This window comes from Scyliorhinus canicula, chromosome 28 (assembly GCF_902713615.1).
Source record: "Scyliorhinus canicula chromosome 28, sScyCan1.1, whole genome shotgun sequence".
In the NCBI taxonomy this organism is placed as follows: domain Eukaryota; kingdom Metazoa; phylum Chordata; class Chondrichthyes; order Carcharhiniformes; family Scyliorhinidae; genus Scyliorhinus; species Scyliorhinus canicula.
The window spans coordinates 7,364,961-7,388,212 of record NC_052173.1 but is presented as its reverse complement, the minus strand read 5'-3'; the positions used below and the strand labels follow the sequence as shown (position 1 = coordinate 7,388,212).

At 50.5% G+C, this 23,252-nt stretch overlaps 1 protein-coding gene across 4 annotated transcripts in view; it reads right to left on the bottom strand.

Moving 5' to 3' along the window:
* spryd3 (SPRY domain containing 3) overlaps window positions 1–23,252 on the bottom strand; it is a 277,836-nt gene that overhangs the window by 37,501 nt on the left and 217,083 nt on the right. For all 4 annotated transcript variants that reach the window (XM_038786404.1, XM_038786408.1, XM_038786407.1 and 1 more), the window contains exon 8: window positions 15,775–15,832. In XM_038786404.1, coding sequence (XP_038642332.1) covers window positions 15,775–15,832 — 58 coding nt within the window. The remainder of the gene's footprint in view (window positions 1–15,774; window positions 15,833–23,252) is intronic.

The following is a 23,252-nucleotide window of genomic DNA, read 5'->3' as shown; positions in this document are numbered from 1 at the left end:
TTTCCCAGTCAGGATGGTGAGTGACTTGGAGGGGAACCTCCAGGTGGTGGGTTTCCCAGGTATCTTTGTCAAGGTATCCTTGTCCTTCTAGATGGTAGAGGCCGTGGGTTTGGAAGGTGCTGCCTGAGGAGCCTTGGTGATTCCTGCAGTGCATCTTGTAGATGGTACACACGGCTGTCACTGTGTGTCGGTGATGGAGGGAGTGACTGTTTGTGGAAAGGGTACCAATCAAGCGGGGCTGCTTTGTCCTGGACAAAGTTTTTGAGTAACTGAAAGTTCAGAGGTCTGGCGTTCACTTCGTGAAGTGTTGAATTGATATTCTCTTGGGTAGCTGGTAGCGTGAATCCCACACACCCCCACATGCAGCAGTGAAAGCTTAATTTCCTCGACAAATGACGGCTACTGGTCGAAGGTTTCTCACAACGAAGAGAAGTTACTCGTTACCTCACTCGCCAGCTGCAAGGATTCCCACAATCAACTGGCCGCCATTGCTGCCACCACCATGAATAACACATCAGCCAGGGACATTACAGTGTCTCTCCGTTTCCTGGACATTTATCAGAAGGGATGCCGGGATATTGTTGGGAGGCTGGCTGGTCCTCCAAATTCCTGGTAGCGGGACTGTTTGGATGGAGTCCAGTGGGAGGCTGAATAAAAACCTTTGGTATGTCGGACTCCGGTGGACAGGCCGTATGTTGGATAACCTCCCTCTACACTGTCCCCATCAAACACTCCCAGGACAGGGGCAGCACGGGGTTAGATACAGAGTAAAGCTCCCTCTACTCTGTCCCCATCAAACACTCCCAGGACAGGTACGGCACGGGTTAGATACAGAGTAAAGCTCCCTCTACACTGTCCCCATCAAACACTCCCAGGACAGGTACAGCACGGGGTTAGATACAGAGTAAAGCTCCCTCTACACTGTCCCCATCAAACACTCCCAGGACAGGTACAGCACGGGGTTAGATACAGAGTAAAGTTCCCTCTACCCTGTCCCCATCAAACACTCCCAGGACAGGTACAGCACGGGGTTAGATACAGAGTAAAGCTCCCTCTACACTATCCCCATCAAACACTCCCAGGACAGGTACAGCACAGGGTTAGATACAGAGTAAAGCTCCCTCTACACCAGGGGTGGGCAAACTTTTCCGTGCAAGGGCCACATTCAGAAATTCACAATTCACAAAGGGCCGCATAGTATATTAAGTAAAATAATTACTTCACCTGGTTATGATTCTGGGCGCCTCATATAGAACATAGAACAGTACAGCACAGAACAGGCCCTTCGGCCCTCGACGTTGTGCCGAGCAATGATCACCCTACTCAAGTCAACGTATCCACCCTATACCAGTAAGTAACCCAACAGCCCCCCCCCTATTAACATTAAAAAAAAATTAAAAAAAAAAGAAATTTAAAAAAAAATTTTTTTTTTTTTTTTTTTAATGACTTGGTGGGCCGCCCGCGGGCCGTAGTTTGCCCACCCCTGCTCTACACTGTCCCCCTCAAACACTCCCAGGACAGGTACAGCACGGGGTTAGATACAGAGTAAAGCTCCCTCTACACTGTCCCCATCAAACACTCCCAGGACAGGTACAGCACGGGGTTAGATACAGAGTAAAGCTCCCTCTACACTGTCCCCATCAAACACTCCCAGGACAGGTACAGCACGGGGTTAGATACAGAGTAAAGCTCCCTCTACACTGTCCCCATCAAACACTCCCAGGACAGGTACAGCACAGGGTTAGATACAGAGTAAAGCTCCCTCTACACTGTCCCCATCAAACACTCCCAGGACAGGTACAGCACAGGGTTAGATACAGAGTAAAGCTCCCTCTACACTGTCCCCATCAAACACTCCCAGGGCAGGTACAGCACGGGGTTAGATACAGAGTAAAGCTCCCTCTACACTGTCCCCATCAAACACTGCCAGGACAGGTACAGCACGGGGTTAGATACAGAGTAAAGCTCCCTCTACACTGTCCCCATCAAACTCTCCCAGGACAGGTACAGCACGGGGTTAGATACAGAGTAAAGCTCCCTCTACACTGTCCCCATCAAACTCTCCCAGGACAGGTACAGCACGGGGTTAGATACAGAGTAAAGCTCCCTCTACACTGTCCCCATCAAACACTCCCAGGACAGGTACAGCACGGGGTTAGATACAGAGTAAAGCTCCCTCTACACTGTCCCCATCAAACTCTCCCAGGACAGGTACAGCACGGGGTTAGATACAGAGTAAAGCTCCCTCTACACTGTCCCCATCAAACACTCCCAGGACAGGTACAGCACGGGGTTAGATACAGAGTAAAGCTCCCTCTACACTGTCCCCATCAAACACTCCCAGGACAGGTACAGCACGTGGTTAGATACAGAGTAAAGCTCCCTCTACACTGTCCCCATCAAACACTCCCAGGACAGGTACAGCACGGGGTTAGATACAGAGTAAAGCTCCCGCTACACTGTCCCCATCAAACCCTCCCAGGACAGGTACAACACGGGGTTAGATACAGAGTAAAGCTCCCTCTACACTGTCCCCATCAAACACTCCCAGGACAGGTGGGGCACGGGGTTAGATACAGAGTAAAGCTCCCTCTAGACTGTCCCCATCAAACACTCCCAGGACAGGTACAGCACGGGGTTAGATACAGAGTAAAGCTCCCTCTACACTGTCCCCATCAAACACTCCCAAGACGGGTTCAGCACGGGGTTAGATACAGAGTAAAGCTCCCTCTACACTGTCCCCATCAAACACTCCCAGGACAGGTACAGCACGGGGTTAGATACAGAGTAAAGCTTCCTCTACACTGTCCCCATCGAGTGGGCTAAATGGGCCACGTCCGTTCCTGTGTAACAGTCTCGAGGGACTCCATGGGCCTCCTCCTGTTCCTGTGTAACAGACCCGAGTGGACTAAATGGGCCCCCTCCTGTTCCTGTGCAACAGGCTCGAGGAGGGGCTGAATGGCCTCCCCCTGTTCCTGTGTAACAGGCTCGAGGAGGGGCTGAATGGCCTCGCCCTGTTCCTGTGTAACAGTCTCGAGTGGACTGAATGGCCTCTCCTGTTCCTGTGCAACAGTCTTGAGGGACTGAATGGACCTCCTCCTGTTCCTGTGTAACAGTCTCGAGGGACTGAATGGGCCCCCCCTGTTCCTGTGTAACAGACTCGAGGAACTGAATGGCCTCCCCCTGTTCCTGTGTAACAGACTCGAGGGGCTGAATGGGCCCCCTCCTGTTCCTGTGTAACAGACTCGAGGGGCTGAATGGGCCTCCTGTTCCTGTACAACAGTCTCGAGGGACTGAATGGCCTCCTCCTGTTCCTGTGTAACAGGCTCGAGGGGCTGAATGGGATCCTCCTGTTCCTGTGTAACAGGCTCGAGGAGGGGCTGAATGGGCCTCCCCCGTTCCTGTGCAACAGACTCGAGGAGGGGCTGAATGGCCACCCCCTGTTCCTGTGTAACAGACTCGAGGAGGGACTGAATGGCCTCCCCCTGTTCCTGTGTAACAGGCTCGAGGGGCTGAATGGGCCACCCCCTGTTCCTGTATAACAGTCTCGAGGGGCTGAATGGGCCTCCTCCTGTTCCTGTGTAACAGTCTCGAGGGACTGAATGGGCCTCCTCCTGTTCCTGTACAACAGTCTCGAGGGCCTGAATGGGCCTCCTCCTGTTCCTGTGTAACAGTCTCGAGGGACTGAATGGGCCTCCTCCTGTTCCTGTACAACAGTCTCGAGGGACTGAATGGGCCTCCTCCTGTTCCTGTACAACAGGCTCGAGGGGCTGAATGGGCCTCCCCCTGTTCCTGTACAACAGGCTCGAGGGGCTGAATGGGCCTCCCCCTGTTCCTGTACAACAGGCTCGAGGGACTGAATGGCCCTCCTGTTCCTGTGTAACAGACTCGAGGGGCTGAATGGGCCTCCTCCTGTTCCTGTACAACAGGCTCGAGGGACTGAATGGCCTCCTCCTGTTCCTGTACAACAGGCTCGAGGGACTGAATGGCCTCCTCCTGTTCCTGTGTAACAGTCTCGAGGGACTGAATGGACCTCCCCCTGTTCCTGTACAACAGTCTCGAGGGGCTGAATGGGCCTCCTCCTGTTCCTGTACAACAGGCTCGAGGGACTGAATGGCCTCCCCCTGTTCCTGTTTAACAGACTCGTGGAGGGACTGAATGGGCCTCCTCCTGTTCCTGTGTAACAGACTCGAGGAGGGACTGAATGGGCCTCCTCCTGTTCCTGTGTAACAGGCTCGAGGAGGGACTGAATGGGCCTCCTCCTGTTCCTGTGTAACAGACTCGAGGAGGGGGCTGAATGGGATCCTCCTGTTCCTGTGTAACAGGCTCGAGGAGGAGGAGGGGGCTGAATGGGTCTCCTCCTGTTCCTGTGTAACAGACTCGAGGAGGGGCTGAATGGCCTCCTCCTGTTCCTGTGTAACAGGCTCGAGGAGGGACTGAATGGGCCTCCTCCTGTTCCTGTGTAACAGACTCGAGGAGGAGGCTGAATGGGATCCTCCTGTTCCTGTGTAACAGGCTCGAGGAGGAGGCTGAATGGGATCCTCCTGTTCCTGTGTAACAGGCTCGAGGGGCTGAATAGCTCTCTTCCTGTTCCTGTGTAACAGGCTCGAGGGACTGAATGGCCTCCCCCTGTTCCTGTGTAACAGGCTCGAGGAGGGACTGAATGGACCCCTCCTGTTCCTGTGAAACAGGCTCGAGGGGGAGGAGGAGGCTGAATGGGATCCTCCTGTTCCTGTGAAACAGGCTCGAGGGGGAGGAGGAGGCTGAATGGGATCCTCCTGTTCCTGTGTAACAGGCTAGAGGAGGGGGCTGAATGGGCCTCCTGTTCCTGTGTAACAGGCTCGAGGAGGGGCTGAATGGACCTCCCCCTGTTCCTGTGAAACAGGCTCGATGAGCTGAATGGGATCCTCCTGTTCCTGTGTAACAGGCTCGAGGAGGGGCTGAATGGGCCTCCTCCTGTTCCTGTGTAACAGGCTCGAGGGGCTGAATGGGCCCCCTCCTGTTCCTGTGTAACAGGCTCGAGGGGCTGAATGGGCCTCCTGTTCCTGTGTAACAGGCTCGAGGGGCTGAATGGGCCTCCTCCTGTTCCTGTGCAACAGGCTCGAGGGGCTGAATGGGCCTCCTCCTGTTCCTGTGTAACAGGCTCGAGGGGCTGAATGGCCTCCCCCTGTTCCTGTGTAACAGGCTCGAGGAGGGACTGAATGGCCTCCTCCTGTTCCTGTGTAACAGGCTCGAGGGGCTGAATGGCCTCCTCCTGTTCCTGTACAACAGTCTCGAGTGGACTGAATGGCCTCTCCTGTTCCTGTGCAACAGTCTTGAGGGACTGAATGGACCTCCTCCTGTTCCTGTGTAACAGGCTGGAGAGGGGCTGAATGGGCCTCCTCCTGTTCCTGTGTAACAGGCCCGAGGGGCTGAATGGCCTCCTCCTGTTCCTGTGTAACAGACTCGAGGGGCTGAATGGGCTTCCTCCTGTTCCTGTGTAACAGTCTCGAGTGGACTGAATGTGTCTTCTCCTGTTCCTGTGTAACAGACTCAAGGGACTGAATGGGCCTCCTCCTGTTCCTGTGTAACAGGCTCGAGGGGCTGAATGGGAACCTCCTGTTCCTGTGTAACAGACTCGAGGGACTGAATGGGCCTCCTCCTGTTCCTGTGTAACAGGCTCGAGGGGCTGAATGGGCCTCCTCCTGTTCCTGTGTAACAGGCTCGAGTGGACTGAATGGCCTCCTGCTGAGCACTCTGCTCAGCTGCGATTGACACAAGCAAATGCAGAGATTAACCAACTGTTTGAAGACCCAGTTAGCAGAGAGCAGCATTAAATTTAGACTGTCTGTTGGGAACTGAACATCAACGTTAAGAGTAGCGGTGACTAACAATGCTGATGTTAACAGGAGAGGGTGAGCGCTGTTAACCCTGTACAGAAACCGCACTGGCAATTGAAGACAGCACCAAATCAGATCTGCCAATGGCAGCCACACTCAGAAATTATGGACTCCATTTTCCAAAACCCAAGCTGCTTTTTGGGTGAAAGGTTAACTGAGTGATGCCGTACTATTGACAATCTCCTCCCACTGGACCTCTTCTTTCTTGGCAGCAGAACCTTTCTGGACATGAAAGCAAACATCTGAGTGGCTTCCAACCCGCTCCCATTCCTGGTGTTGGGACGCCCATGACTGGACCACTGAGAATGGCCCACACACAGTTAACTACTGGTTTTGAGTCTGTCCTCCAACAACAGCACAAACTTGTGCCGGACGACATGCTGTCCCTGCACCTCTGGATTGAGGGTTTGAATCCAGCGCAGATCAATTGAGGGTGTGTCTGCGACTGGCTGACGTGCATGCTCCTCATGCCGAGTGTGTGAAATAGTCGGGGATTCCAATTCTTTCAATTGACCTGTCCAACCTTGCAATCCATATTTAAGTCCGTGTCCTAGTAGCCTCTCAAGCAACATAGAACATAGAACAGTACAGGCCCTTCGGCCCACAATGTTGTGCCGACCATTTATCTTAATCTAAGATCAACCTAACCTACACCCCTTCAATTTACTGCTGTCCATGTGTCAGTCCAAGAGTCGCTTAAATGTCCCGAATGACTCTGACTCCACCACCTCTGCTGGCAGCGCATCCCACACACCCACCACTCTCTGTGTAAAGAACCTACCTCTGACATCTCCCCTATACCTTCCTCCATTCACCTCATTCTGTCCCCTCGTGACAGCCATTTCCACCCTGGGGAAAAGTCTCTGGCTATCCACTCTATCCATGCCTCTCATCACCTTGTACACCTCTATCAAGTCACCTCTCTTCCTTCTTCGCTCCAGTGAGAAAAGCCCTAGCTCCCTCAACCTTTCTTCAAAAGACATGCCCTCCAGCCCAGGCAGCATTCTGGTAAATCTCCTCTGTACCCTCTCCAAGCATCCACATCCTTCCTATAATGAGGCGACCAGAACTGGACACAATATTCCAAGTGTGGTCTAACCAGGGTTTTATAAAGCTGCAGCAAAACCTCGCAGCTCTTAAACTCAATCCCCCTATTAATGAAAGCCAACACACCATATGCCTTCCTAACAACCCTATCAACCTGGATGGCAACTTTGAGGGATCTATGTACATGGACCCCAAGATCCCTCTGTTCCTCCACACTTCCAAGAATCCTGCCTTTATCCCTGTAATCAGCATTCAAATTTGACCTTCAAAATGAATGACTTCACATTTATCAAGGTTGAACTCCATCTGCCACTTCTCAGCCCAGCTCTGCATCCTGTCAATGTCCTGTTGTAACCTGCAACAACCCTCCACACTATCGACAACTCCACCAACCTTCGTGTCATCTGCAAAAATACTAACCCACCCTTCCACTTCCTCATCCAAGTCATTTATAAAAACCACAAAGAGCAGAGGTCCCAGAACAGATCCCTGCGGGACACCACTGGTCACCGACCACCAGGCGGAATACGTTCCATCCACTACCACTCGCTGTCTTCTTTCAGCCAATTCTGTATCCAGACAGCCAGATTTGCCTGTATCCCAATCTCCCTAACTTTCTGAATGAGCCTACCATGGGGAACCTTATCAAATGCCTTACTGAAATCCATATACACCACATCCACTGCCCGACCTTCATCAACGTGTCTCGTCACATCCTCAAAGAATTCAATGAGGCTTGTGAGGCATGACCTGCCTCAACAGGTGAAAAGTTGTCCTGCTGTTTTAATTTACTGGTCCAATAACTTGCCGTTCATTTCTTTATTCTGTTGTGTCAAGGAACATTAACGCGACACCACCATCTCCCCATTGGGGTCTAAGTCCCACACTATGGAAGTAAAGAACACTTCCAAACTGCCCCTTTTTGATTCTCCTTCAAATCCATTCTTTGTCTAAGCTTTAGGTCACCTGTCTTAAATGCTCCTTCTTTGTTTTGGTGTCTATTTGTGTCTGATTACACTCTGTAAGTGCCTTTGGGACGTTTTTTCAGATCAAAAGGTCCTTCAAAGCCCATTTTGTTTCAATGTGCTGTGCTGTTTTGCTGTGTGTGTATAGCCAGTGTGTGGAATTCTCGAGCCCCCCCCCTGCGGACGGGATCCACCCAATCAGTACTTCGCTATCGGCTTTGCGAGACTGGAAGATCCCGTCAGCGGACGATCGCAAGCTGCCCGTCTCCACCGCCGCCACTGGTGGTGAGGGGCTGGAGAATTACGCCCGTTATCTTGTAAATAACTCTGCGTCTCAAATTGTCGAATTTAACAGTCCTTTTGAGTCTGCTGGATCTTTAAAAGAACTACCCAATTTAGTCCCAAACTCCAGCCTTCTCACAAACCTTGCAAAGGAGTTCTCTTAAAATACGTGCCCAAATGCCTTTTGACTGTTCCTTTGCAATCGGATTGCACCACCCTGTCAGATCACAAGACGCTCCGTAATTATGAGACACGATGAGGTATTCCTGGAGCTGTCAGTCAGAGTTAACTGAGGGGAGGGAATCTTGATAGAAAACCCTCAGGCTGAATGGCTCACACTGAATGTATCCAGTGAATATTACACAATTGTACTGAAGCACCTCAGAGTGAAACCTGATCCATGGAGACAACTTAAATACCTTTGCACCATTTGTAATGACAAATTTCCAAAGATGTACAGGTTAGGTGGATTGGCCATGATAAATTGTCCCTTAGTGTCCAAAGATGTGCAGGTTAGGTGGATTGGCCATGTTAAATTGTCCCTTAGTGTCCAAAGATGTGCAGGTTAGGTGGATTGGCCATGATAAATTGTCCCTTATATGTTATTCTCTAAATCTGAATGAAGGCTGTAGACTTACAGTTAACACAAAGACTTTATTCAAAGGGGTTGTTCTGCTTCCAGAGCTCAACTAGATATAAAACAGTCAGGGGGTCTGACCAGTGAAGCTAAGGTAAGCTGCCTATGCTGAGCTGTCTCTGCTGCTGCTGCTCACTAGCTCTGTGCTTCTCAAAGAGGTGGATCCTCCCTTGGGCTGGACCCTTTATACCAGTCTCTGATGCTGCTCTCTAGTGGTGCTGTGGCTGTTACATCTGTCTGTCGTCCCTGGTGTATGTGCAGATGTATGTACAGATCACTACACCTTAGTGTCCAAAGATGTGCAGGTTAGGTGGATTGGCCATGCTAAATTGCCCCTTAGTGTCCAAAGACGTACAGGTTAGGTGGACTGGCCATGCTAAATTGTCTCTTAGTGTCCAAAGATGTGCAGGTTAGGTGGATTGGCCATGTTAAATTGTCCCTTAGTGTCCAAAGATGTACAGGTTAGGTGGATTGGCCATGTTAAATTGTCCCTTAGTGCCCAAAGATGTACAGGTTAGGTGGATTGGCCGTGTTAAATTGTCCCTTAGTGTCCAAAGATGTACAGGTTAGGTGGATTGGCCGTGATAAATTGTCCCTTAGTGTCCAAAGATGTACAGGTTAGGTGGATTGGCCATGTTAAATTGCCCCTTAGTGTCCAAAGATGTGCAGGTTAGGTGGATTGGTCATGCTAAATTGTCCCTTAGTGTCCAAAGATGTGCAGGTTAGGTGGATTGGCCATGCTAAATTGTCCCTTAGTGTCCAAAGATGTGCAGGTTAGGTGGATTGGCCATGATAAATTTGCGTTCATGATTTAGGGCCAGTTCTTCCAGTAAATAATTGGAGATGGGCGTTCCTGCTCTAGCTATTACTCCATCCTCACAACAGCAAAGTAAACACAACATTCAGAGCAAAGCAAAGCCCGGCAGACGCTGCGAATCAAAAACACAAACAGAACATGCTGGAAATATTAAGCAGGTCAGACAGCATCCGTGGAGAAAGACAGAGCCGTAATTATTCATTTGGGTTTCTCTTTCCCCAGCAATGCTGCCAGACCTGCTGAGTGTTTCCAGTATTTCCTGGTTTTATTAAAGATCGCGCTCAATTGTTTGCCAGGCAGCAAACTGCAAGTCGTTTGTTTTGTGCAGTTAAAAAAAATGGGAAATTGCTGAGCTAACAACATGTCTCCAGCTGAGTAACAATGGCCACGGGGATAGGGAATCTGGTCCAGCGACCTCTGAACAAAGGAAAACCTTTGCAGGTCTTATGCATCATGGGGCTAATGGCCAAAGCATTAGCCGTCCCAACTGCAAAGGTTTCGATAAAGAAAGCGTAGGTTAGTTATCCCGGCACCAGTGTCTCCAAACACAAAAGGAATTCCGACTTCAATTAAACCTCAAGGTTCCAGCCATCCTGTGTCCAACATGGAGGAGGTAGGTCACGTGACCTATCCCAAGCTGCACTGTGATATCGTCTGGTGGAGCTGAATGCCAGCAGTTACTGTCTGATCTCTCAACCTGAACAGAGCTCCAGGCAACAGCCTGTGCTGTCGACCAGAACATGGGTGGCACGGTAGCACAGTGGTTAGCACTGCTGCTTCACAGCACCAGGGTCCCAGGTTCGATTCCTGGCTTGGGTCACTGTCTGTGCAGAGTCTGCACGTTCTCCCCATGTCTGCGTGGGTTTCCTCCGGGTGCTCCGGTTTCCTCCCACAAGTCCTGAAAGACGTGTTGTTAGGTGAATTGGACGTTCTGAATTCTCCCTCTGTGACCCGAACAGGCGGCGGAATGTGGCGACTAGGGGCTTTTCACAGTAACTTCATTAGAACATAGAACAGTACAGCACAGAACAGGCCCTTCGGCCCTCGATGTTGTGCCGAGCAATGATCACCCTACTCAAACCCACATATCAACCCTATACCCGTAACCCAACAACCCCCCCCCCCCCCCTAACCTTACAGGACACTGCGGACAATTTATCATGGCCAATCCTTCATTGAAGTGTTAATAATATAAGTCTAATTGTGACAATAATAGAGATTATTAAAATAAACAACGGTGACAGCAGAAAGAGCTCTGACCCTCATCAAACCTGCCAACTGCTGGGACCTCGGAACCCGTGCCTGCAAACTAACTCACTCTATCTGCCTTCTCCTATCGTGGATGTCTCGCTCTGGAAAGCTACAATCAGCTCACCTCCCCTCAGAAAGAACATTCCAGTGGGCGTCCGATTCTGGGCTCTGAATGCATGTTGAATCCTGACTTGCATTTTATTGTGGTCGTACCCTGAATGCTCTTCCTTCCCCCCCCCCCCCCTCATTTACTGTGAGCGCAAAAGGGTTGGATGCTGCAAAATCCCATCGCGCGTGCGTGTGCGGGAAAATAAACCCACCCATTTTATTTAATCTGACCTTGAGTAAGGGTTGGGGAAAATGTACACCATTTATAAAGGGGGGAATCGACATTTAAAAAAAAACACTTTTGGTTAATGGATGGGTTGAGTGGCGAACCAGAGCAGCTTAAATTGACCCCCCCCCCCGCTCCTCTCTGTGATCCCTCCGTCGGTTTATTGCTGCGTGGCAACATCACGTAAACTTAGCTTGAGACATCCGAAAGGATGTTGCTGCTGTGTCGACTGACAGCAAAACTATTTGAATTTAAATCTTCTGACTTTGGAGCAGACAGGAGCTTTTCACAGTAACTTTGTTGCAGTGTTAATGTAAGCCGACTTGTGACAATAAAGATTATTATTATTATTATTGTCGCCGTCATTCTCCCAATCAGTGCACCCATCAGCTTCGCTCCCAGGCCACTTCACACCCTTTTCCTCAAGTTGGAATTGTGCGTGTGCGCGAGTTCTGAATGAAACCCATAGCCAGGATTGCATCTGCATACATCCTCACATCTGTCCACAGTCAGCTGCTTGCAAGGGTTAGTAAATGTTTCCCTGGTCACTATGGAGACGAGCGGAAAACAATGACAGACCCAGTTAGATGCACAGCGGGTGGGAACAGATTTCTCACTTCCTTTCTGTGCAACACGAAGAGCCTTGTCGCAACAACAACTATTGCAAAAGAATTCAACAGACTGGGCAGCAGAGCGCGCTCCTGTGTCCGGGCTCCCAGCACAGATTAGACAGTCTCATTAACACACAAAACACTGGAAACCTCAAGCAGCTCCACATGTTTCATCTGGTGATCAAGGCAAATGCATGTCAGATCAAGTTGGTCCTTACTTGAGCTGTAATTCATTTGGACAGCGTTGCTGCCCTGTCACCTGGGATTCACGTCACTAAAGACAGTTTCAGGCACTAGTCCTCAAGAGCTCACCTCTCGGTAAAAGTAAACTTGGGAGTTTCACTGCTTTATAGGAGGAGAATTAAACCGTGGCCTAGAAAACGGGAAGGTTTCTGTGGAACGTTCTCTTTTAAAAAAAATGTCCCTCCTTGGGAGATCTCTGCGCTCACTTATTTAAAGAGTATGAGAGAGTTCAGCCAATAGGGCAACCTTCTTCTCGGTGTTTCCTTCCGGTTCCTTCTCTCTCAATCTCAGGAAGGAAACAAAGAAAGAAAGGACAGACTCGCATTTCTGTAGCGCCTGTCACAACCTCCCAAAGTGCTTCACAGCTAATTAAGTATTTTCTTGTAGTATAGCCAGTGTTGCAAACTACGCACCATGCGGTCTTACCGGCAGGAGGTGTACAACCAGATCTAATCTGTTTCAGTGATGTTGGTTGGCAGAGCAATATAGGTCAGTACACTGAAGAGAGTGCCCCTGTTCTTTGAAAAGGTTTGTGCCATCTTTTCCACGCACCCGAGTGCAGATGGCTAAACACTTCACCTGAAAGACGGCACATCCAACAGTGCAGCATGCCCTCAGTACGGCACTGAACTGTCAGTTGCTTCCCTTTGACAAGCAAGTCAAGCTTCCCCCTCCAGAACCCACATTGTTTTCATGTTTTTCCCTCCATCTCCCCTTGTGCCCGCTCTAAGCTCTTGTCCATGACATCCACCACCTGCTCCCCGTCAACCCTATTCCTACTCAACCCCTGACCAAACCTCTCTTCCAGATCTCCGTGTTAGATGACATTGTTAACAGCTCCCTTTCCTCAGGTTCTGCATACTGCAGCTTTAAATGTGCCATCACCACGCCAACATCCTTGCTGCTCCCACCCCTCCCAAAGGAAACATCCTTGACCCTTCTGGTCCTTCCAAACTACCACCCCCCCCATCCCATCTCCAAACTCTTGACCACTCCACAGCAAGTGAGCATGTGCCCCCCCCCCCCCCAACATCTCCAAACTCTTGACCACCCCACAGCAAGTGAGCATGTGCCCCCCCCCCCCCCCCCACCCACCCCCCCAAGACATCCCCAGCTTCGTCCCAACTCCACGTTTGAATCCCTCCACTCAGGGTTACACCCCTCCCACAGCCTGTAGCCAATTCATGAAAACTTTCCTTCCCCTCCCCTCTTTGGCAGCCCTGAGCACAGTTGAGCCCCTCCATGTCAGTGAATGGACACACCCAGCCACTGTCATAAACCTTTCACCCAATATAAACAAATGGCTCATAAAGCTGGACAGGATTACAAAACTATTTTAAAATATTTACAAAGAGTTAGTTTAGTTCTTGTTTGCAATCTTCGTTCCGCCACTTGAGATGTATGGCTATCTTGCTAAACAGTTGCTGACATGCTTCTCTATCTAATGCAAAATAAATTCACTGGCTATTTTAAAACTTAAAAACAAGATCTGGTCTGATGCTCGACCGATTTCAAAGGCTGGACCCTGGAGCTAAAAATAATCAAGGCCCGCAGTTCAAACTCTGGCACAATGAGGGGCTGGTTTAGCATTGGGCTAAATCGCTGGCTTTTAAAGCAGACCAAGGCAGGCCAGCAGCACGGTTCAATTCCCGTACCAGCCTCCCCGAACAGGCGCCAGAATGTGGCGACTAAGGGCTTTTCACAGTAACTTAATTTGAAGCCTACTTGTGACAAAAAGCGATTTTCCATTTAATTTCATTTCATACTGACAAGACAAAGCACTCTCTTGAAATTGAGTTGGGCAGTTGACCACAAGGATAGTCTAAGGTGGGGAATAAAATAATCCACAGTAATGGCAGAGAAGATGCTAAAAACGAGGGGCGGCACGGTGGCACAGTGGGTTAGCCCTGCTGCCTCACGGTGCCGAGGTCCCAGGTTCGATCCCGGTCCCGGGTCACTGTCCGTGTGGAGTTTGCACATTCTCCCCGTGTCTGCGTGGGTCTGACCCCCACAACACAAAAGACGTGCAGGATAGGTGAATTGGCCACGCTAAATTGCCCATTAATTGGGAAAACAAGAATTGAGTACTCTAAATTCATAAGTTAAAATAAGTCCTATTCACTAAATTCAATGCAAGCAGCCTGACTAACTAACGTTAGCACTTTGCTTCATGGATGGCTTTGAGGTAGCACTCTTTGCAAACATATATCAGATGCAAAAATGTGGAACTCCCAGAGAATGGAACACGAGGGGAACTTTGCACTGCTTCCAATGTTCATTGCATTTTGCTGCTGGCAGGAGCTATGGCAGAGAGCAATGCTGACAGAATCAAATCCTGTGAGTGGAAGCGCAGCGAGATCGGTTACTATTCACATAAACGCTGTAGGGAAATGGTAGTCTCCAGAAAGCGACACTTGTTAAAAAACGGTATGGCTTACATACATTTGCTGTTCACAAAACCAAATCTCTTATCACATTTGAAGACATGATAAATCCCCGTAGCCACATTTCTACACTCGATGCAAACTGGTCCTGTTGTAATTACAACAGGTGAACAGCTGGTGGCACTGTGGTGCTCTCAGGGCTCCACCAAAAAAAAGCTGGTTTGCCAACGGATTATTTTACATTGTGGTAAACTGATGCGGAACTTTGAAATGTATTATTTTGGACTGTCAATTTTGGGGATTTCTTTTTTATCCAGGCTTTTAGAAAATACACTTTCTATACGTCGTGTAGTCTTGCCATGGTCATGAGGCAGCCTACCTGCCCCCCCCCCCCCCCCCCCCCCATCTTGGGCTCCACACTGCTGCTCTTGCTCAGTTTATTCAAATCCAAGTATTTCAACCCTTCGTGCAAAGAAATTGTGCTCCCCCAGATGGTGGTACTTGCAGCCACATGTACCTCAACGACAAGGATGTTCAACCCTCGCATGATAATAAGAATAATACAGCAAATGAACAGGCCTTTTCGGCCCTCCAAGCCTATAACGGTCATGCAATGATGAACAGGTCTCCTCCATTAGGCCAGAGCCAGCAGCCCCTCCCCCTATCAGGTTCCCCCATAATAATAATAATCACTTATTGTCACGAGTAGGCTTCAAATGAAGTTACTGTGAAAAGCCCCGAGTCGCCACATTCCGGCGTCTGTTCGGGGAGGCTGGTACGGGAATTGAACCTTGGTGCTGGCCTTGTTCTGCATGACAAGCCAGCTATTTAGCCCACTGTGCTAAATCATATACACGATTTTTAAAAGTTCTCTCCCTGGACCCATCTACACTGCTCAATGGCCCACTCTCGATTTGTCTTCCCTCACCATCACGTCCCACCTTCTGCATACTCAAACACAACACACCTCGATCCGTTGCATTATGCATCAAAACTCTCCTCTTTAACACAGCTCTCATTTACCTCCTTGAACCTTTTCCCTTTCACTATTTGGCCTCACTGCAGCACGTGGGGTGACCCACTGGTATAGAACAAAAGCGACAAAAAGTGCTCCAGGCAATGCCAGGTGACAGTTTAACAGGAGGATGAGGGTGTTTGGGAAGAACAGAAACTGTCTGTACCAGCACGAAACAGGCGGCAGTGTTAATATAGCATTGCAGCAGGGCAAAGGCCAGGTCCTGCCCTGGTCTTCACACAGTCACAGAGAATCATATTGAAGAGCACTGGGCCTCGCTCCCAGAAATGCTAAGACTCAGTTTCATACCTGCATGATAGGCCACTGATCCTCGACTCCAGCCAGGGTGCCGGTTTTTTGGGTAATCCTAAAAAAGGAAATGAGAAGGAATCAAATACTTTGCCGAGGGCTTATCGGTGGGGGGTCGTACAACATTCCGAACATCAACATACAGACCCCAGGGCTTGCTTGTTCTACAACGAGACGGACTAGCTTTGTTAGCGATTGTCCTTTTGTGCTGCCTGTGCAACAGTTTAGCCAGTTTCAGGATCAAAGGAAAACCTGTGCAAATGTTGGAATGTCCTCATTTCTTCAGATAATTATTTTGTGTCAAGGTTACCAATGTCAGTGGTGAAGAAAGGGTAGCTTCCCATTTCAGACACCCAGCACCAGGTACAGCACGGGGTTAGATACAGAGTAAAGCTCCCTCCATACTGTCCCCATCAAACACTCCCAGGACAGGGACAGCACGGGGTTAGATACAGAGTAAAGCTCCCTCTACACTGCCCCCATCAAACACTCCCAGGACAGGTACAGCACGGGGTTAGATACAGAGTAAAGCTCCCTCTACACTGTCCCCATCAAACACTCCCAGGACAGGTACAGCACGGGGTTAGATACAGAGTAAAGGTCCATCTACACTGTCCCCATCAAACACTCCCAGGACAGGTACAGCACGGGGTTAGATACAGAGTAAAGCTCCCTCTACACTGTCCCCATCAAACCCTCCCAGGACAGGTACAGCACGGGGTTAGATACAGAGTAAAGCTCCCTCTACACTGTCCCCATCAAACACTCCCAGGACAGGTACAGCACAGGGTTAGATACAGAGTAAAGCTCCCTCTACACTGTCCCCATCAAACACTCCCAGGACAGGTACAGCACGGGGTTAGATACAGAGTAAAGCTCCCTCTACACTGTCCCCATCAAACACTCCCAGGACAGGTACAGCACGGGGTTAGATACAGAGTAAAGCTCCCTCTACACTGTCCCCATCAAACACTCCCAGGACAGGTACAGCACGGGGTTAGATACAGAGTAAAGCTCCCTCTACACTGTCCCCATCAAACACTCCCAGGACAGGTACAGCACGGGGTTAGATACAGAGTAAAGCTCCCTCTACACTGTCCCCATCAAACACTCCCAGGACAGGTACAGCACGGGGTTAGATACAGAGTAAAGCTCCCTCTACACTGTCCCCATCAAACACTCCCAGGACAGGTACAGCACGGGGTTAGATACAGAGTAAAGCTCCCTCTACACTGTCCCCATCAAACACTCCCAGGACAGGTACAGCACGGGGTTAGATACAGAGTAAAGCTCCCTCTACACTGTCCCCATCAAACACTCCCAGGACAGGTACAGCACGGGGTTAGATACAGAGTAAAGCTCCCTCTACGCTGTCCCCATCAAACACTCCCAGGACAGGTACAGCACGGGGTTAGATACAGAGTAAAGCTCCCTCTACACTGCCCCCATCAAACACTCCCAGGACAGGTACAGCACGGGGTTAGATACAGAGTAAAGCTCCCTCTACACTGTCCCCATCAAACTCTCCCAGGACAGGTACAGCACGGGGTTAGATACAGAGTAAAGCTCCCTCTACACTGTCCCCATCAAACACTCCCAGGACAGGTACAGCACAGGGTTAGATACAGAGTAAAGCTCCCTCTACACTGTCCCCATCAAACACTCCCAGGACAGGTACAGCACGGGGTTAGATACAGAGTAAAGCTCCCTCTACACTGTCCCCATCAAACACTCCCAGGACAGGTACAGCACGGGGTTAGATACAGAGTAAAGCTCCCTCTACACTGTCCCCATCAAACACTCCCAGGACAGGTACAGCACGGGGTTAGATACAGAGTAAAGCTCCCTCTACACTGTCCCCATCAAACACTCCCAGGACAGGTACAGCACGGGGTTAGATACAGAGTAAAGCTCCCTCTACACTGTCCCCATCAAACACTCCCAGGACAGATACAGCACGGGGTTAGATACAGAGTAAAGCTCCCTCTACACCGTCCCCATCAAACACTCCCAGGACAGGGACAGCACGGGGTTAGATACAGAGTAAAGCTCCCTCTACACTGCCCCCATCAACACTCCCAGGACAGGTACAGCACGGGGTTAGATACAGAGTAAAGCTCCCTCTACACTGTCCCCATCAAACACTCCCAGGACAGGTACAGCACGGGGTTAGATACAGAGTAAAGGTCCATCTACACTGTCCCCATCAAACACTCCCAGGACAGGTACAGCACGGGGTTAGATACAGAGTAAAGCTCCCTCTACACTGTCCCCATCAAACCCTCCCAGGACAGGTACAGCACGGGGTTAGATACAGAGTAAAGCTCCCTCTACACTGTCCCCATCAAACACTCCCAGGACAGGTACAGCACAGGGTTAGATACAGAGTAAAGCTCCCTCTACACTGTCCCCATCAAACACTCCCAGGACAGGTACAGCACGGGGTTAGATACAGAGTAAAGCTCCCTCTACACTGTCCCCATCAAACACTCCCAGGACAGGTACAGCACGGGGTTAGATACAGAGTAAAGCTCCCTCTACACTGTCCCCATCAAACACTCCCAGGACAGGTACAGCACGTGGTTAGATACAGAGTAAAGCTCCCTCTACACTGTCCCCATCAAACACTCCCAGGACAGGTACAGCACGGGGTTAGATACAGAGTAAAGCTCCCTCTACACTGTCCCCATCAACACTCCCAGGACAGGTACAGCACGGGGTTAGATACAGAGTAAAGCTCCCTCTACACTGTCCCCATCAAACACTCCCAGGACAGGTACAGCACGGGGTTAGATACAGAGTAAAGCTCCCTCTACACTGTCCCCATCAAACACTCCCAGGACAGGTACAGCACGGGGTTAGATACAGAGTAAAGCTCCCTCTACACTGTCCCCATCAAACACTCCCAGGACAGGTACAGCACGGGGTTAGATACAGAGTAAAGCTCCCTCTACGCTGTCCCCATCAAACACTCCCAGGACAGGTACAGCACGGGGTTAGATACAGAGTAAAGCTCCCTCTACACTGCCCCATCAAACACTCCCAGGACAGGTACAGCACGGGGTTAGATACAGAGTAAAGCTCCCTCTACACTGTCCCCATCAAACTCTCCCAGGACAGGTACAGCACGGGGTTAGATACAGAGTAAAGCTCCCTCTACACTGTCCCCATCAAACACTCCCAGGACAGGTACAGCACAGGGTTAGATACAGAGTAAAGCTCCCTCTACACTGTCCCCATCAAACACTCCCAGGACAGGTACAGCACGGGGTTAGATACAGAGTAAAGCTCCCTCTACACTGTCCCCATCAAACACTCCCAGGACAGGTACAGCACGGGGTTAGATACAGAGTAAAGCTCCCTCTACACTGTCCCCATCAAACACTCCCAGGACAGGTACAGCACGGGTTAGATACAGAGTAAAGCTCCCTCTACACTGTCCCCATCAAACACTCCCAGGACAGGTACAGCACGGGGTTAGATACAGAGTAAAGCTCCCTCTACACTGTCCCCATCAAACACTCCCAGGACAGATACAGCACGGGGTTAGATACAGAGTAAAGCTCCCTCTACACCGTCCCCATCAAACACTCCCAGGACAGGAACAGCACGGGGTTAGATACAGAGTAAAGCTCCCTCTACACCGTCCCCATCAAACACTCCCAGGACAGGTACAGCACGGGGTTAGATACAGAGTAAAGCTCCCTCTACACTGTCCCCATCAAACACTCCCAGGACAGGTACAGCACGGGGTTAGATACAGAGTAAAGCTCCCTCTACACTGTCCCTATCAAACACTCCCAGAACAGATACAGCACGGGGTTAGATACAGAGTAAAGCTCCCTCTACACAGTCCCCATCAAACATTCCCAGGACTGGTACAGCACGGGGTTAGATAGAGAGTAAAGCCCCCTCTACACTGCCCCCATCAAACACTCCCAGGACAGGTACAGCACGGGGTTAGATACAGAGTAAAGCTCCCTCTACACTGTCCCCATCAAACATTCCCAGGACAGGTACAGCACGGGGTTAGATACAGAGTAAAGCTCCCTCTACACTGTCCCCATCAAACACTCCCAGCACCAGGTACAGCACGGGGTTAGATACAGAGTAAAGCTCCCTCTACACTGTCCCCATCACACACTCCCAGGACAGGTACAGCACGGGGTTAGATACAGAGTAAAGCTCCCTCTGCACTGTCCCCATCAAACACTCCCAGGACAGGTACAGCACGGGGTTAGATACAGAGTAAAGCTCCCTCTACACTGTCCCCATCAAACACTCCCAGGACAGGTACAGCACGGGGTTAGATACAGAGTAAAGCTCCCTCTACACTGTCCCCATCAAACACTCCCAGGACAGGTACAGCACAGGGTTAGATACAGAGTGAAGCTCCCTCTACACTGTCCCCATCAAACACTCCCAGGACAGGTACAGCACAGGGTTAGATACAGAGTGAAGCTCCCTCTACACTATCCCCATCAAACACTCCCAGGACAGGTACAGCACAGGGTTAGATAGAGTGAAGCTCCCTCTACACTGTCCCCATCAAACACTCCCAGGACAGGTCCAGCACGGGGTTAGATACAGAGTGAAGCTCCCTCTACACTGTCCCCATCAAACACTCCCAGGACAGGTACAGCACAGGGTTAGATACAGAGTGAAGCTCCCTCTACACTATCCCCATCAAACACTCCCAGGACAGGTACAGCACGGGGTTAGATAGAGTAAAGCTCCCTCTACACTATCCCCATCAAACACTCCCAGGACAGGTACAGCACGGGGTTAGATACAGAGTAAAGCTCCCTCTACACTGTCCCCATCAAACACTCCCAGGACAGGTACAGCACGGGGTTAGATACAGAGTAAAGCTCCCTCTACACTGTCCCCATCAAACACTCCCAGGACAGGTACAGCACGGGGTTAGATACAGAGTAAAGCTCCCTCTACACTGTCCCCATCAAACACTCACAGGACAGGTACAGCACGGGGTTAGATACAGAGTAAAGCTCCCTCTACACTGTCCCCATCAAACACTCCCAGGGCAGGTACAGCACGGGGTTAGATACAGAGTAAAGCTCCCTCTACACTGCCCCCATCAAACACTCCCAGGACAGGTACAGCACAGGGTTAGATAGAGTGAAGCTCCCTCTACACTGTCCCCATCAAACACTCCCAGGACAGGTACAGCACAGGGTTAGATACAGAGTGAAGCTCCCTCTACACTATCCCCATCAAACACTCCCAGGACAGGTACAGCACGGGGTTAGATAGAGTAAAGCTCCCTCTACACTATCCCCATCAAACACTCCCAGGACAGGTACAGCACGGGGTTAGATACAGAGTAAAGCTCCCTCTACACTGTCCCCATCAAACACTCCCAGGACAGGTACAGCACGGGGTTAGATACAGAGTAAAGCTCCCTCTACACTGTCCCCATCAAACACTCCCAGGACAGGTACAGCACGGGGTTAGATACAGAGTAAAGCTCCCTCTACACTGTCCCCATCAAACACTCACAGGACAGGTACAGCACGGGGTTAGATACAGAGTAAAGCTCCCTCTACACTGTCCCCATCAAACACTCCCAGGGCAGGTACAGCACGGGGTTAGATACAGAGTAAAGCTCCCTCTACACTGCCCCCATCAAACACTCCCAGGACAGGTACAGCACAGGGTTAGATACAGAGTAAAGCTCCCTCTACACTGTCCCCATCAAACACTCCCAGGACAGGTACAGCACGGGGTTAGATACATAGTAAAGCTCCCTCTACACTGTCCCCATCAAACACTCCCAGGATAGGTACAGCACGGGGTTAGATACAGAGTAAAGCTCCCTCTACACTGTCCCCATCAAACACTCCCAGGATAGGTACAGCACGGGGTTAGATACAGAGTAAAGCTCCCTCTACACTGTCCTCATCAAACACTCCCAGGACAGGTACAGCACGGGGTTAGATGCAGAGTAAAGCTCCCTCTACACTGTCCCCATCAAACACTCCCAGGACAGGTACAGCACGGGGTTAGATACAGAGTAAAGCTCCCTCTACACTGTCCCCATCAAACACTCCCAGGACAGGTACAGCACTGGGTTAGATACAGAGTAAAGCTCCCTCTACACTGTCCCCATCAAACACTCCCAGGACAGGTACAGCACGGGGTTAGATACAGAGTAAAGCTCCCTCTACACTGTCCCCATCAAACACTCCCAGGACAGGTACAGCACGGGGTTAGATACAGAGTAAAGCTCCCTCTACACTGTCCCCATCAAACACTCCCAGGGCAGGCACAGCACGGGGTTAGATACAGAGTAAAGCTCCCTCTACACTGTCCCCATCAAACACTCCCAGGACAGGTACAGCACGGGGTTAGATACAGAGTAAAGCTCCCTCTACACTGTCCCCATCAAACACTCCCAGGACAGGTACAGCACGGGGTTAGATACAGAGTAAAGCTCCCTCTACACTGTCCCCATCAAACACTCCCAGGACAGGTACAGCACGGGGTTAGATACAGAGTAAAGCTCCCTCTACACTGTCCCCATCAAACACTCCCAGGGCAGGCACAGCACGGGGTTAGATACAGAGTAAAGCTCCCTCTACACTATCCCCATCAAACACTCCCAGGACAGGTACAGAACGGGGTTAGATACAGAGTAAAGCTCCCTCTACACTGTCCCCATCAAACACTCCCAGGACAGGTACAGCATGGGGTTAGATACAGAGTAAAGCTCCCTCTACACTGTCCCCATCAAACACTCCCAGGACAGGTACAGCACGGGGTTAGATACAGAGTAAAGCTCCCTCTACACTGTCCCCATCAAACATTCCCAGGACAGGTACAGCACGGGGTTAGATACAGAGTAAAGCTCCCTCTACACTGTCTCCATCAAACACTCCCAGGACAGGTACAGCACGGGGTTAGATACAGAGTAAAGCTCCCTCTACACTGTCCCCATCAAACACTGCCAGGACAGGTACAGCACGGGGTTAGATACAGAGTAACGCTCCCTCTACACTGTCCCCATCAAACACTCCCAAGACAGGTACAGCACGGGGTTAGATACAGAGTAATGCTCCCTCTACACTGTCCACATCAAATACTCCCAGGACAGGTACAGCACGGGGTTAGATACAGAGTAAAGCTCCCTCTACACTGTCCCCATCACACACTCCCAGGACAGGTACAGCACGGGGTTAGATACAGAGTAAAGCTCCCTCTACACTGTCCACATCAAACACTCCCAGGACAGGTACAGCACGGGGTTAGATACAGAGTAAAGCTCCCTCTACACTGTCCCCATCAAACACTCCCAGGACACGTACAGCACGGGGTTAGATACAGAGTAAAGCTCCCTCTACACTGTCCCCATCAAACACTCCCAGGACAGGTACAGCACGGGGTTAGATACAGAGTAAAGCTCCCTCTACACTGTCCCCATCAAACACTCCCAGGACAGGTACAGCACGGGGTTAGAT